The following is a 17407-nucleotide window of genomic DNA, read 5'->3' on the forward strand; positions in this document are numbered from 1 at the left end:
CAATTGCCGTAGTCTCTGTTTCTTCTAATTGAAAAGATACAGTGAGCGTTTTTGCGAATAAATGAATCGCCAGGGAAATTAATTTTAATCTCTTGAAGTATATTAGCGTATAATGCATACACAATTAGACTTTCTTTTAATTTAAGTGTGATTGTAATTAATCGTAAGTGATAAGCAGTATTTTAGAGAAATATTTCTGAGTATATGAGATTCTTTTTCAAATCATCGTGCATCTCAGATCATTGTGTTCAATAATCAGGTATTTGTACATTATTTTCTGCAGAAGGAAATTTCTGTAATTTTGGTTAATTTGTCTCTCCAAGAAGCTTAATGGCCAAGTACTTGGATATTATTCTTGTAAGAAAAGAAAAAGATAATTATCTTGTCGTGGTCTTAATAAATTTGTCCTTCAAGAGGTTAACATCCAATGGTCACATATTTGGATGTTATCTTTCCAAGAGAACTAAATAACAACTCTCGTTTTCTGGTCTTAATAAATTCTTGAAGAAATTATTTCATTCGATCTTCTCAAATTGTTGGATTATAGTAAACGTTTCGTACAGTATATGGCAAATTTTATCAAAGAATTATACAACGATTACCGTCATACAAATAAAGTTTAATAAATTCCATATTACAATGTAAAATCCTATTATGATATTATAATTGTTACTGTTATATCGTAAAATTAAGAAAATTCAGTATCTACTTATATGAAATTCTAGTACATTACGTACAGATTCTATGAAAAATTGTATACAAATTTTGGTCCATCATAAAAGTAAACTTCAACAAATTCCATATTACGCTGTCGAATTACAATTACACAGTGATATTATAAAAACTCAGTATCCAATTACGTTGTACGTACGTATAACAATCTTTGTCGACAAAAGTGAATAACAAAAGAAAAGAAGGCTTAAATAGACGTGGAATAGAAGACGGAGAAAAGAAGAGAGACGAATAGAAGGGAAAAGAAGGTAGTCGTTTTGCTCTCTTGAAGTCGTTGATTAGCGAGCGACCAATTGACGTGCTCCGTAACTCATCCATTCCCTTTCCCCGTCTTTTTTCTTCCTCTTTTTTTCTTCATTCTTCTTAACGAACGATCCCATATTGTCGGATAATTTAAGCTAGTTTCCTTCGTGACGATGCTCGTTTCGGGAATGCAGGGTCGTTTAACCTTTGACTTCGTAGTCACACCGGAATCGCGTGAAGAGTATTCGTGGGATTTCGAGCATCCGTCTACGAACTTTAGTTCTACTTATCTTCGACTCTGTTTAATGGCCGATTATCGTTGGTGAAAACAAGATATGATAATTAGGAGGAGGAAATTGTGTCATTCCCTTGTTTTCATTAGATGCTGTTGTTGAGTGAAGAAAAACGAAAACTACGCGGTATTTTCTACAGTTCGACATAGATAAAGTTACGACATTTCTGATCGTTTCTTATTTGTAATAGTTGTTACTTATTTGTAATAGTGGATCGTCGTTGGTGAACAAGATATCGTAATTAAAAGAAGAAAATTACGTTTGTTCCTTTTATTCGTTAGATATTCTTAAGTATAAAAGAAGTAGGACTGTATGATATTTTTTATAGTTACATGTAATTAGAAGTTATTATTTTTCTATCTAGGTTGTTGAATGAAACCATTCAATTTTTAATTCAATAAATGATACAATATATATATCTTTGGTTTCGTTTAATGGTTAATTAAATTGTTGAATTAAAAAGGAAGGGGTATATATTTTTATAGTTAGATTGAGATAAAAGTTACATGCAAATAATTGCGGCTACTATATATGCATTTTGAACATATATAGCAGTTCATTATGGTTTTCCGTCTGGTTGGTGTAATTTTATTTTTGAACAAAGCTGTTATTGTTGTTTCATCAGACCGTCTCTTTCTATCCTCTTCTTTATTGTGTAATCGATAGGCTATTTATACGAGGTTCTTTACCTCATACAGTTCATTTAAATATAATATGAAACGGATTATTATTAACCACAGTGTGAGAGAAGATCTTGAAATTAACTTCGACTTACTTTTTACTCTTTAACATAATGCATGCATTGCGTTATACAACAGAACGTATTAACATAAATACAAAAAAAAAAAAATTACAAACTGCATTTCTTTTAATATACTGTGTGCCAGTTTTTAACGTGACATATAAATAAAAATGATCTTCCAAAATTGGAAATGAACGGTAAAGAATTTCTTGGAAACGAACGTACGAACGCAAACATTTAAGGAAGTGTTACATGACCCGATCCACTTCTCGAAGAAAAATTCCCGAAAAAGTAAAAACAAAAATTTCTCCTTAATTCAGCTCCAATTAAGCCGACCCGAACCACTTCTCAAAGAAAATTAAAAAAAAAAAAAAAAAAAAAGAAAAAAATAAGAAACAAAAATTCCTTGATAATTTAGCTTCAATTAAACAGGACACTATAATTACTGTGTTTCTTCATTATATTAGAAATTTCTTCGTTATGTACTAGATCAACTCACACGCGTATGATATATATATATTACAGGTAGTAAATCAAACGATGGGTAGACTAAAAAAAGTTTTTAGTTTTAGAAAGCATCGCATGACTCAACACACTTCTCAAGAGGAAAGATTAAAAAGAAAAGAAAGAGAAAAAGCAGAAAGAAAAAATTTCTCATAATTCAACGTGGCTCCAATTAAACATGACAGTATAATTATTATACTCGATCATGTTGGAGAATTCTTTATTATGTTGTGGATGAACTCGTAACCTCCTAGGTGATGGATCTATTTCCTCGTATCGTGAAACGAATACCGATGCGTAAGTTACTTGTAATGGGAAGTTATATAACTCTGGACAGGCAGGGAAATTGAACAGTACCGTTATGTACCGCAACTGCGATAATCGAACTCCGCCCATAATTAAATTATCCTTTAATTGGATCACAATGCGACTATACACGGGGCCCACGTTTCCTCGCGATGCATCATGTGGGCCCTATAAACGTTTCTTTTTCGAATCCATCGTTAATACAACCTCCGCATCCGCCATAAATCTTTGGTTGCTCGTAATTCTTCTCGTTCTCTCCTACTTACAGTATTTTTAGCTCGTCTTGTACACGTAAAACCGTTTTCTATTTACTCTTCGAGTTTCTCGTCTCTTGTTCCATTCCCATTAAGTTCGCCTGTTAACCCATTCAGCGTTCCATGAAAGTTTCTTTCGTAGACGTTTCTTCTTGCTGCTTGGCATATTTATTGCACCTTTTTGCTGTCTTTTTAACATTTATTTATTTTCATCGTACAATAGACAGGTGTATTCTCAAATTGTAGGAAATTTGTTCTTTTCTATGAAGCAAATTATATTTCCTATAATTAATGTATATTTATATAAAGTGAAATTGTTTTTTTAAGGATATTTGTTATTAAATATTTATTATCGGATGATGGGTATTTGAAATTTAAAAACGTGGAAGAAAATTTAAAGATGCAGAAGTATGGCAGAAATGATAGAAAATATGAAAACTGCAGCGTTCGTTGTATAATATTTTGCGCGTGAAGCTCTCCGTGGAAGTTTTAGTTTTTTAATTGCATTGATTAAAATATGAATTTTTCCACAGCCTCTTTATTATACGTATATCTAGTCGCTATTTTTCTTATCCTCTTTTCACAACAGAGAACATGCATTTTGCTATAATTCTGATTTTCAATCTGTATCCGTATCTACATCTTCATTTTAATGCCATATTAATGTCAAACGTAAACAAAGGATACCTACGAGTATTGCAGATGTCATTCACGTAAATGTGATTCACCGTGTAATGGATTAACCTTTAATTCGATCATGCCTCCTAGGCGTAAGTTACGTTTCTATTGAATATCGCTGAATGTCATGATGCATATACAACACAGCCTACAAATTACCTGAATTAATATTATAATTACCTGATAGAAAACCGAGTGCCCAATTTTACAAATTCCTCCTTAACTATTACATTTCTACCGTATACTTCTACGCTTAAATTCACAAAATTATGTAAAAATAATATATTAACAATAATTCACAATAGGATGTAAAAATAATAAATAATAAACATGAAAATAAAAACAAACGATATAACGGTATGTAGTAGCCGAGGTCATGCACATTCTTCTGGCAGAATTATCATCCTAGTCGTCGTAGCACTCTGCTTAGTACGAATTCTGTTTTCTTATTTTTTCCCGGTTACTGCGAAGAGCCCTAGGACGTTCGGTTTAGCGTAGTGGCAACAGAAGCATCGTGTCGGCATACCACCGCAATGTACCCAATTTATCCCCTTTGCCGCGGGTCTTAATTAATTAATCTTCCAATTGAACCTCATCATTGCTTATCTTATCGCGTTGGAACGCTCGAAAGACTGCACGCGGCCAAACGTTCTGCTCTCTCTATGATATTCCTCCACCGCGAGAAATTCGTTTCGTCGCGTGGGTTCATTGCACCGTTTCAACATAGGACGAACAAGAATATTGGACGTTGCGATATACAGGGCGATTCTTTCCCTAGAGGTCTCCCTGAAGGAGCTCCGATCGATCCGATTACTGCGATTTTAACCGGATCATACAGAGTGTTTCGTTTAGCTTGGATTTCCCCATTGGCTTAGTTACTTTTATCAACAGAAGAGATTGGGGCAAATTTGGTTGGATTAAAATGGCCAAGATCGTGACTCGTGATTTTTTCTTACCTAAGGTTATTTTTTAATTTTTTAAGATTATAACGAGATTGTTTTAAACAAAGATGTTTTTTCAACGAATTAATTTTTGTACATATCGGACGTATCTTTTTATCTTCGATAGAAAAGTGTTAAGGCACTCTTCAAGTTATTTACATTGCGTCTAATTGATACGAGTAATAATGTGACGATCTTACGACCATTTAAAAAGTTAATGAAAATCTGAAAAATCTTAAAAAATAAAATCTTAATAATTTTAAAAAGATCGTTATTTACATTGCACCTAATTGATACGAGTACTAATGTGACGATCTTACGACGATTTAAAAAGTTAATGAAAATCTGAAAAATCTTAAAAAATAAAATATTAATAATTTTAAAAAGATCGTTATTTACATTGCGTCTAATTGATACGAGTAATAATGTGACGATCTTACGACGATTTAAAAAGTTAATGAAAATCTGAAAAATCTTAAAAAATAAAATCTTAATAATTTTAAAAAGATGGTTATTTACATTGCACCTAATTGATACGAGTACTAATGTGACGATCTTACGACGATTTAAAAAGTTAACGAAAATCTCAAAAATCTTAAAAAATAAAATCTTCGTAATTTTAAAAAATCTAGTTATTTACATTGCACGTAATTGATACGAGTACTAATGTGACGATCTTATGACGATTTAAAAAGTTAATGAAAATCTGAAAAATCTTAAAAAATAAAATCTTAATAATTTTAAAAAGATCGTTATTTACATTGCACCTAATTGATACGAGTACTAATATGACGATCTTACGACGATTAAGTTACGATTTATATTACGAAGTTAATGAAAATTTGAAAAATCTTAATAACAAAAAAAAAAAAAATAAATAAGAATCTTCGTATTAAAAAATACTAGATAATGTAAATCCTAATAAGAGTGTAAATCCTAAAACTTCTGAGAAGAAAAGAACCTTCACATGGTCGTAAGAATTCATTGGAAAGTCTTATTCGTAATCCTCCATGTCACGTAAGAGTTATCTATTCAGTATCTCAAGAACGTGGAAAGAACTCGTGTCCCTTAGTGTGTTTCGTTCGACGTTGGTAATCCTTATCAAGGATACGTGATGCCGTAATCGCATCGAGTGGATGATGGCTTGGCAGGCCTTAGACGAGAAGACGCTTCCTTCGAGTCTGTTCTATTGTCCAGATATCAAGGAAGAATTATCTTGAACGTTTCGTAAGACGTCTCACACGCGGCAATGAAGGAAGTTCATTGTTCGATCGCCGACGATCTATCGGAACGCGGCCATAGAAATAGTCATTTCAAGATAATTCTGTATATGATGAAAAAACGAGGATCTTTATCTGTTCGATGGGCTGGAATATTTTTCTTTTCTTATTCTCAGTATGATGCATGTTAAAGCAGCGATGTATAATTATATAATCCAGTAATGGTTTAATAATAATTTTCACTCGTGTGTCTTGTGCGTTCCATAATTTTTATAATATAAATATTTATATTCTAATATATTACAGAATATTTACATTTAAATTTAAACATATTCTTAAAGCGTTTATACGATATAACAAAATAAAATAAATAATCAGAAAACTAACATGTAAGAATGTTACATAAAAAATCATCTGCTAACACAAAAAGCAACGGTGATTTTGTTTTACTGTATCAACGATGAAAGCGACGAATGCGATATAATTTTCTAATTGCCCTCGATGTATTCACAATTGATCTCCCACGGAGCGTATCTCCCCAGTCGGCGTACTATTTACTATATTAAATAGCTATAAAAAGAATTTGCATTTATCTTCTTTTTCTAACCATGCGCTTTTTTTTTTTAAATCAGAATCTATATTTCATTTCGATATTATCAGATTTTTCTCAGTCATATGAAAGTACTATTTGCTACTAAATGACAAACTTATTTAATTAGCATGTAAATGTTATAATAAATACAACGATATATAAATACTTCTTCTAGCCACTGTATGTATGTATGTACGCATAATCCAAGTATACACGGTAGAATCTCATATCTGTCTATAAACGTTGTCGTTTCGCACAACGCTAAAGAGGCGGTAGCCCGTGAAACGACGGTGCTGGTGCACGTTGACGCGGAAACGCGGCGAACAAGGTGAACTATCTGGACACACACGTGTTGAACTGCTGGCCGACATGTGCGGCATCGAGTGTCGATACGTTGAGGTAGGCCGGCCACCGACCTCTCTACCGAGTTCTAGAGTCGACTCGCTCGGGCCGACTCGTTCTCCGTTCTCAACCGGTGTCCCGTCGCATACCGCTACATTTTTATTTATTTTATCCTCTATGCGTGGACCTGTTCCAAATGCGTAATCGAAAATCGCCAGGCAAATCAAAATAGATAAAGAAGCTATGGGATGATTTGTTTTCGCGTTTTGACGAGGTAACGAAAAAATTGGAATATTATTTTTTTTATCGTATCATATATTGGATTTTATATCTATTATTTATTTGTTTAATGATACCTCATTTGTATTTTCGAACCTTGAGGGACTTTGGTCTTTACATCCTTAAGATTACTTGTTTCTAGTAGATAGTGGATTTATTAATTTCTTTTTATTTTTTAAGAAAAGATCTTGGTTTGGAGGAAGGAAATTTGATCTTGAAATTGGAAGAAAGAGAATCGAACATTTTTTTCTTATATTTGTTTAGATAATGTCAGATTTATATGAAAGATATTTGCAATATCGTATTTCTTAAAATTCATCAAGAAAAGAAATATTGTCAAGTAGGTTTTGAAAACACTAACGTTCCAACGTAAAATTCCAACTAAAAAAAGCTCAGTTATAATCAGTATTTATTTTCATATTTTAAATTTGAAAAACAGGAACTTCATTTTCATATATGAATGATTATGTAAGAATTGTATTGTCACGTTCGTACATACAAATATGTCGGACGTTTACGTAGCAGTAATTAATAATTAATCGATATGCATACAAGTGTTAGACTTATCTGGTTGGCCTTAATATATCATAAAAGGTAGAAGTTAGTATTCAGTTAGTTTGTAAATATATAGCTTGGCGAATGTTAATTGCAGACCTGCCATTGAAGCAATCTTTTAAAAAGATTCTCATAATTTCCTACTTCCACCAGTCAAAAGTGTTTATCGTTCGTTAAGTAGGCGTTTCGAAATGAATGTAGCCGGGGATCTTCATTATACACGTTCGTGCTATGAAGAAACCGTTGTTCTCCATAATTAACGCTGCAATCTTGTGATGGTAAAAGGATCCTTAACCCTTTTAATGTTTAAACTAAGGTCAATGTGGGTCAAGTAAAAAATTGTACGGAACAGAAAATTAAATACTAGTCGTTAAAACACAAAAAGTTTTCGTCATTACGCTGGGAAATTTAATTCATTCAATGGATTGCTCACGATTAGTTTCGTTGGATGGAATATATAATTAATGAAACTTTCAGGCGTAGGTTTAAAACCCACGTTTTAATTAGCCTTTTATCGTAGTACGTAAAGAATACACATTTTAAATGAAGGATTTTCAATGTACCAAAATATAGGAATTTTCAGATTAGGAAATACAATTTTCTTTAAATAAGAAAGTAGAAGATAGTAGACAAATGTAATGTAATGTAAAATTTAATAAAATTTTTTTAGCATTATACTTAGAAAATGTAAGAATTTGCAAAAATGCAAATTTTAGGCTGTTAAAATATCAAAAGAGTTCAATCCATTTAATAGAACAAAAAATCCAACTTCTTACGATTTGAAAATCCTCGTTTATTTCATAAAATGTTAAACACTAAAATTTAACTAGAAAATCACGAACTAAACGTGCCAAGAAAAATGCACAATACACTACGTGTATTTGTGAATCTGTTAGACTTAATCTACGGTCTTGTCGCACCTTGAAGGATATATATATATACACAAAATTATTATTTCTAGCTTACAAACTTGCTTGGATACATTTTAATCAGAAAATCAAATCAAGAGAAAACATAAAATAAATCAATAAAACGTCTGTCTAAAGACAAGTCCAATGTTTGCAACTTCAATAATTGAAACGATTATAATCAACTATAATGTCGTACATCTGTTGTATTGTATCTCTTGTGCTAGTCAGACAATGTAGAGCGTCAGATACAGTTCTGCAAGCACGTATGGTGCACGCTGTCCGTTAAAATTTAATTGTATGATTATGGATCGGAATTTCGTGGCAGGGGGCAGACAACGAGCAGAAGATTAGGCGTTATGCAGCTACTGCAATCTTCTTCCGAGTAATTTCTTCTCATAGGCTTTTCAGATTCGTCGTAAGTGATGCAGACTGTTGCATCCCACATTGGACCACGCATTACGTAGGATTTCCTTCTGCCATTCCATCAGTTGCCACGGATAGTAATTGGCACGTAAGTGCAGCTTCAAGATTCACGAGGTTCTCCTTCATTCACAATCTACCTATGAAATTCTACTGGGGAAACGAGGATTTCTAATTTATGGAAAACGATACATTTTGCATTACCTTTCAAGTAGGTCATCGTGTGAATTATAAAATGGTTCGATGGAGAGGAATTTAGATGAGTAACGCAGAGCGAATTAAACGATGAAAAACGAGGAGAAAAGAGAATTATTTTATACTAAGTCTTCTCCGATTTATCTCGCTCATTGTTAGATATATACTTTCTGGATAGTTTCAAAGTTCTCCCGTTTAATATTTTATATCTCGATCGTTTTATATGTTCTGAAGTACCGTTTTAAGGTAATGGAGAGCTGAAATTGGATTGAAATTGACTTGGCTTTTGAATCATCACATCTCGCCTTATGATCAATTTTAGTAAATTTATTAATCCGCCTTTTAGTATTTCATCCCTGTTTTATCGTATACACAATCATTCTGTGAATCTTATTTATAAATTTTCCACAGATGCATAAATGTTCATACTCTACCCATTATTAGAAATACAAACACTCTCTGAATTTTTGTATTTCTAAATGCTTTCACAAATGCATACAAGTTATTCATTATCCTTCCATTCATCTAAGTCTCTCATAGATATCTGTAAAGAAAAACCATCAGAAAAGATATAAACTCCTCACACTCGCGTCAAAACGATAAGTTTTTCTTCTCTTGCCTTACCCCGCTCTATATCGGGTTCTGCCTCTTCGAATCCCGCGAAGTTAATCGTCGGTAAAGACCACGAACAGAATATAAGGACCCACTCGTTTTACAGCTTCTGAACATCGCGACAGGGCGCCCATTAGGAATATTTATGGGGTACCACGATTCTGTCACGTCCAGAAAGTCTTTGTTTCTCTTTTATAACCCCTCGATATCTTTCTCTCTTTCTGGCCAACCGGTGGATGTAATCGAGCGATAGGGTCATTTGTTAACGGTTAGATAGGCCGGCCAGCCTGGTGTGTACGAGTTAGAGAATGGGGACCACTTTCAGTCCTCTCCATTACAGTGGTAGGTATACCGGCGGTCTCAAAAGGTCGAAGCGCATCAAAGTGACCGAGCTACGGCCATTTTACGCAACAAATTGCCCATTGTTTCAGGGATACACAAAAAAAAAAAGTAAAAAAGAAAAAAAGGAACTTCTTCCTACTTTCTGTATTCTGGGATATTTTCCGCGACAATCGTCAACGAAGAGACCCATTGTCAGTTACGCTGCGCAATTTCACGTTTCCGCTTTTCTTGAAGCTATATTTCTTGGAAAAAGTGGATGCTTAACGATGAGAACCGCTTCTTTGGGTTAACTTGGTGCTTTGTTTGGTGGAGTATAGCAATTCTTGCGTATTAACAAGATATAGATGGAAAAGTATTTTTTCTTGGTTTATAGTTAGTATTCGTCAATAATGGCACGAACAGAATTATTTCTATAAATCTCGTTTGATTATATTAAATGTTATTTTCTTCGTGAATTTATATATATGTAGAGATTTTTGTTGCTATATAATGTTAAATTTTGTGTATTTAGATAAGATTAAAGATAGTACTAGAAGCTCTATGATACACATGATCGTTTCCCTTGTTCTGAAAAATGGTATTAGTACAGAATTGATAATGTGATACTAAGAATCCTTATAACGCTGTATATTATCTTACGTTTCATTAGTCACCAGTTTCATTAGCAAAAAAGAGATTCTAGTGGATAAGATTACAAGTGCATTATATAAAATTACAATAAGATTGTAGCCATTAATTTAATTTTAAAAGGGCGTGTAAAAAACATGTTATAGAAAAGTAGGACACATTCAGCTATACAAAATGTCTTCTTCACTCCTCATGTTTTGACACTTTCCTTCTACAAACCTCGTGCCACATTTAACGACTTGTAACTATAAACTATCAATAACATATTCTGCTTTACAACTTCCCTTCGCTGTCATTCTCTCAAAGTAGTCCTTCACGTATTACGTGGCTATAAATTACGACGAGACTCTTTGTAAACTTAGTTGCAACGGTGCTCATGCATGAATTACACCCTGTGCATCTATTCCCTCGTGAGTCATAAACGTGACTCATCCCTGTACATCAAATAATAATTTCGTGTATGTGTTTCACGTCCGATTAGAATCGTCCTATCCATCCCCTAATCCAACGATTCTCGTTAACACGGGGTAAGAAAGAAACTTCATTCAAGAAAATTGGCTGATTCATCGGTAACCGTGTCGAACGGATCACCGGCAATTTCATGGATGCCAGTGACAGTTTTCTGTGCCAACATCGGACACCGACACCCCGCGGTTAAAATGGATTTAGGTTTAGCGGGTTCAGTGTATTAAAGACACTCTTAAGCACGGACGTCGGCTGCCAAGTGGCAGGTTCGTTGGACTTGGCAGTCACGGCTCGCGTTTGCTTTCATTTTCGGCTCGATCGGTTCTTCGCAGTAGCGGCCGACTTTACGACATAGCCTTGTGTAGTGAAACTATTTTCACGTGCCGCGAACCATTCACCTCTCGCTGGTATTTTCATCGAGACGACGTGTTCCAACCATTGATAGCCGTCCGACATTTCTGCACGACGTGTAGGTGTCGGTGAACGCGCGCTTTCCTCTTGCAATTGGCGAACAATAGAAATGTTGTGGACGTATTTATGTTCCCTTTGTATGTTCCATACATTACTTTTAATCCTTTTGGAAGCCAATGTATTATTGTCGTGCTGGAAAATACAGTGATATATTAATGTTATGATTTTGGTTATAGTGAAGGATTAAAGTAGTAGAATTAATACATGTAGAAAATGATAGAGATATATAAATTACACTTACTCATGAGTTAGATGTATTTGTGCCTCATTTGTATGCCTCGTGTCTAGTGGAAGAAATATGGTTATGTTGTGAAACATGTCGCTTTCCTATTTTATATATATGGTAAAGAAAGAGCGTAGTATTGGTACAAGTGATAGGTGTAGTTAGCTGATGATGAAGTTGGGTTATTTTGAGATATATTGCGATATAATTAGACGAAGGTTCGACGTTTGATGGGGAGAAGATACGGTAGGGTCATTGATTTGATGTTCACATTTTGCACACATGTAGCACATGTGATGCATGGCTAATGGATTTTGAGTATGTGAACGATATCGTATAAAATTATGGCCAGAATTTTCTCATGCATTTTACGTTTATATTTAGATTTTTATGTCATTATCATCTCTATATGAATCTTCTGCATTTAAGTATCCTAGTATTTTGTATTATTTTAATGTCTGTAACATTTCTCAATTTCAACTTGGACACATTTTCTCTTCTAAATAGAAATAGTTATTATATTCTTCTACGGTTCCAAGAAATGAAACAGTGTGAAAGAACATTCATTATCACATCCCTATGTTTTTCTATAATCATCCAACTACCACGCCTATCAAATTAACCAATCAGAAGATTTTCTAGCATCTAAAAAGATAGAGTAACAATAGTTTATTACATTTACTTTCATTTTTGGGCAACTATAATGGGTGGGTATAAGCAGAGTAGAAAATCAAGAGAGAGAGAGAGAGAGAGAGAGAAAGTGGTGGTCCTATTGGTCCTTGGTGTAGGGCTGTGGCTAAAGCTCACTGTTAGCCGGCGCTGGAGCAGCCAGCAACCAGCAGCAGCTAGCAGCAGCATCCCGTACGATCAATACGCAGCGCAAGCTGCGAGCCACGACTACGTGAAAATACAACAACGACTACCATGATCGTCACTGACGAAGACGATGACACGACTACTACGTCCATGACGAGAACTGCCTACGTACGATACCACGACATAACGGCTTGGAGCCTCAGGGAGAGGAGGAGGAAAAGGGAGGAGAACGTTGCCAGGCGACGGAAGCTGCCTACCGCCAGAGTTCATCGTCCTCTGGCATGTTTCTTCTCCCTTCCACCCACCCATTCACCCTCCGTTTATCCTTCTCCTCCCCTTCTCTCCCCGCTCCACTCGACTTTGTCTTGTTCTCGCTCTTTCTCGTTTTTCATGCTCCCTCTATCTCCTCCCTCTCTCTCTCTAACCCCACGCATGCCCCCCTCCTTGACGGTTCGCTGTTGTACCACTCCCTGATTCCCTCTCTGGCTTCTCTTTTACATTCTCGTTCCTTCTCATCTCATCTTTTTCTCTTTCAATCTGTTTCTTCCTCCTCCTATGTAGAGTACTCTGGCCCTTTTTCTTCAGGTTTCGTATTTTCCACATCGTCCCACAATGTTCGGTCAATGTTTTTCCCTAGTCCGATTTTTCCTAGACTGTTTTCTGCAGCTTTATCGAAGAGTCTATTTCTCTCGGGGGCTCTTCTCATCTGAAGAAAATTACTTTGCTAGGTTATCTCTCTTTCGCTTAGGATTCTTGCCTTCCTTCCTTTTTCCTCTTGTATTCGTCTTACCTCCGCGCATTTATTTTTCCTTTTCGCGTCGGTTTGTTTTCCCTCTTCAACCCTAGCTCCCCTCGATGTGCAAGCGAACGTACACAGAGAACGCGCATGCGCGCATCGTCTCGTGTTATATACACGCGAGTCGACGGGAATCGCTAACGGAGGGCAGCTGCCCCACGGTAATTTGTACTCCACCAACCTTCCGCCTCTGCTCGACTTTTCATCTCTCGAAATTGATACACGCTTCTCCGCGATATTCCACGGCGTCGGTTCGCTCTCTTTTTCCCGGTTATTATGCGCTTTTGAATGCGCGCGGACGTTTTTTAACGATCGTCGCCGGGCCACGCCGGTGTACCACGATCACCGCGCCATCTGCGGAACCGTGGACCCGCGAATTAATCAGTACCGACTGCCTGCATTGATTTTACGCCAGAGGATATTTAATTCTGCCACGGCATATCGGATTTTCATGCTTTCTGCTCAAGTCGTTGTCCCTCCGTTCGGATACGGCTTCAGCGCTCAACTCGCGACCATTTTTCCCTCCATTTTCTCTCGTCGCGCGTTGTGTTCGAAACAAACACAACGCGCGAGTTCAATGTCCAGCCTGGATGCTCGTTTCCAATAATATTCCAGCGAAAACGAGAGAGTACATATACAGTGTATCTTCTCCATATCCCTTTATCTTTCCGGCTACCGTTGCACATGTGTACCCGGTTTCTTCTTTTTCTGCCTTCCAGTTTAAGCTTCTCTTTTTCTCGATTTGTTTTCCCCCCTCGATTGTTTGTTTTTTTTCTCCTTTCCCGCTTTGTGTCTCTCTCCCTAGACCGTTTCTCCTGCCTGAAATTCACATTGGTATATATTCTCCGCTGCTCTTCGTTTCCCTCTTGTCCTAACCTCTTTTCCCCCTCACCTCTTTTCTCATCTCCTACTCCCACCCCTTCTTGTACCACCCGTTCGTTACTCACCATTATCACGACGCACTCATATTGCAAAACAGCAGTTGCACCTCCGTCGCTGCCGTCGTAAACGTCCACGTCGTTTCCATCATCGCTATTATCACTCACACAGGGAAGATGCGCACGGAAGCTGCGCGTACTGCGCTCTTTAGGGCCTGTCCTCAACGCGCCTCCCACCTCTCCTCTCACCATCGAACTGAGAGATCTTCCTATTCGACTTACTTTCGTTTATTTCCGATGATGGTGCAGCTGCACGCGGCAATCGCTGATTGCTGACGATGATGAGCTCTTTCCGAAGAGGTATTCCCACGTATATATATCGCGACGTTGTTCCCCTTTTCGTGGGACCGGACTCGATGCTCCGGTCTCTTCGTACATTATTGTACGGTTAATTCAGGTGATTTCTATAGACACGAGCGCGCACCATTTGTTCCGCTCGTCGATTCGTAATTGACATGTTTCCTTGGCATTTTTCTTTGTCCTCATGTTTCAGTATTTTTTGTTTATGGATTTGACCGACGATTCGACAACGACGCCATATTGGTTTTTTAGGGAATTATTGAGAACTAAATTGTAGGTGCATACACAATTAAGAACAGAAATAAGTGTACAGGTAGTAAAAATAGATATTAATGAAGTTTCGTTAAATACGGCTTTTTTTTTTTAACAGAAACGTAAATCTTAATTTTAATTATGTAATAAATAATTTATATACTGTAAGTATATAAGGTAATTAAAACTTAAGTGTATAACACTACTACTAATTCGATTAAACTTTATTGATACCTATGTATTGCTACTACCTGTCCTTATGTTTGTTCCCAACTATATGATACATGATATCTATTGACATAGATATATAAACATCTAATGTAGTATAAACAGGTGAAAAGGAGAACAGGGTTAAAATGGAATAGGTTGGAATGTTCTTTATGTTAAAACTAGTAATTTTGACGAAGAGGGGATGGAAATACGAATAGAATATATAATTTGTGAGGACATTAAAATGAGGAGTTATATTCACTGCACCCGGAAGAATTTTTAATATTCTACTATTACTACATTCACTGAATCTCCAAAAATGTATAATAACATTGCATACACATGCTGTGTCATTTATCATTTTGTACCAATTTGCTTAAAGAAAGCCGTAAATCGAGAGATTCTAGGTCACCGTTCATTCACAATAAAATGTGCTAACAGATGGCCAGCAAATAGCTAGAAAGTTTCTTATGTACTGAGGTGAAATCTCAGGTAATATAAATGTTATTATTCCCATTGACAGTGTTTTAAATCTTACCCATTGTAAACGGAGATTGAAGAAAGTGGATCACATCCGTATTAATTTTCATATCCTTACATATCAATGTCATATCAAAATGATTAATTCACTGGAATTTTATTTTTTATTTGTAGAAACATTAATATAGATTTATTACTCTTCTTAAGTAGCTTATTATCTATCGTCCTTCATCGAAATCGTTCCCTATTTTGAAACTATATATGCATTGAAATCATTTGCAGACCTATTGTTGTATAATATAGTATAGTGTATATCATAATACTGTTTTGCAATATGATCCCACCTGTAAAGGAACACCAGAGATGATATCTTATTGACTGATGTGGGATGAGGATGTGTACTCTCTGTCTGTGGCGCTGACGCGTATAAATGTAGCGTGTGTTTTGCTACAGGTGCAACTGCTTGTATATTTATTTCAATGCACCAATTAAATACTTTTGAACTTAATCGTACATCTGTTTATTTAGAAATCCATGTTGATAAGGAAAAATATGTTTTATTTATGTTGAAGTAGAATGGAATGAAAGATGGAGTAGTAGTATTATCTTCATTCGTATCAGGATTCGAACTCGAGCCAACAAGCACCAGTAGCGCGAGCCTTAGTCGTGACGCTATTGAAGCCCCTTGGTGTTCCTTTACTTTTTCCGGTTTTTTTTTCTGTGAATTTACAGTTTGTATCGCAAAGGCTTCTGCTCCCACGAGCACACACGCTTTAAAACATTGCGTACAAAATATTCAATATAAAGCATGAGAGAAATATATATTTATTACATTGTGTATAATGTGAAAATTATATTTCTTTTGGATAGATCTTATTATATACAAAACGGATCCACATGAGGAGGGTGTCATTCAAAAATGCGTAACAACACTCTAGTGATTTCTTGAGGAAACTGGCGAAATTTTGGAAAGCACCAAATGCTATTTTCCACCAAAAGCTGCTCCCCAAATTTTGCAAATTAATTTTCAAAAGCACGAAAAATATTTAGGTTAATATCAAACAATACTTGGGTTATTTAGTATTTTCCACTTCGAAATACGGAATTTCAAATTTACAAATCTCCGTATATAAAAAGAAGTTCGTTTTAGCAATTAGAATATTAATAATAATAATAAAGGAAAAAGATTCTAAAATTTTATTTTCTAAGCGAAAATATTTCTTATAGTAATAATATATTAATGATTTCAATAAAAGAAAAGATCTAAAATTTTATTATTTTCCTTCTGATTTCAGAATGTGGACCATAAGATGAAGTTCCGCTCTAAGAAGGGCGCATTGCCGTTCGTCGAGTTGAACGGCGAGGAGATCGCGGATAGCACCATCATCCTTCGCGACTTAAGCGCGAAATTCGACAAGGATTTGGACGCCGTCCTTACGTCTGAGCAACGAAGCGTTTCTCACGCAATGATATCGATGATCGAAAACCACCTGGTATGGGTTGTCATGTGCTGGCGTATCAAGAATCTCGATCAGGTTTTGAAGGGTTACAAGGTGAACCTTCAGCACGCGCTCGGTACTCGCATCCCTAATGGTATCCTCAACTTTTTCTTCAAGCTCACATTCGGGCGTAAGGTAATTTCCTATTCTAAACCCCGTTGTTATATCT

At 35.7% G+C, this 17407-nt stretch overlaps 1 protein-coding gene and 1 long non-coding RNA gene across 3 annotated transcripts in view; one reads left to right on the top strand and one right to left on the bottom strand.

Annotated features, from left to right (window-relative positions):
* Positions 1-17407, top strand: part of Fax (failed axon connections) — a 51367-nt gene that overhangs the window by 30029 nt on the left and 3931 nt on the right. For both annotated transcript variants that reach the window (XM_072000109.1, XM_072000110.1), the window contains exon 2: positions 17035-17373. In XM_072000109.1, the coding sequence (XP_071856210.1) occupies positions 17035-17373 (339 nt within the window). The remainder of the gene's footprint in view (positions 1-17034; positions 17374-17407) is intronic.
* Positions 7641-14990, bottom strand: LOC139985261 (uncharacterized). Its single transcript, XR_011799372.1, has 3 exons — positions 14507-14990; positions 11966-14378; positions 7641-11856 (listed from the first exon to the last, which is right to left on the bottom strand). It is a non-coding gene; the product is annotated as an uncharacterized lncRNA (long non-coding RNA).

Source organism: Bombus fervidus, chromosome 3 (genome assembly GCF_041682495.2).
Source record: "Bombus fervidus isolate BK054 chromosome 3, iyBomFerv1, whole genome shotgun sequence".
Classification (NCBI taxonomy): Eukaryota; Metazoa; Arthropoda; class Insecta; order Hymenoptera; family Apidae; genus Bombus; species Bombus fervidus.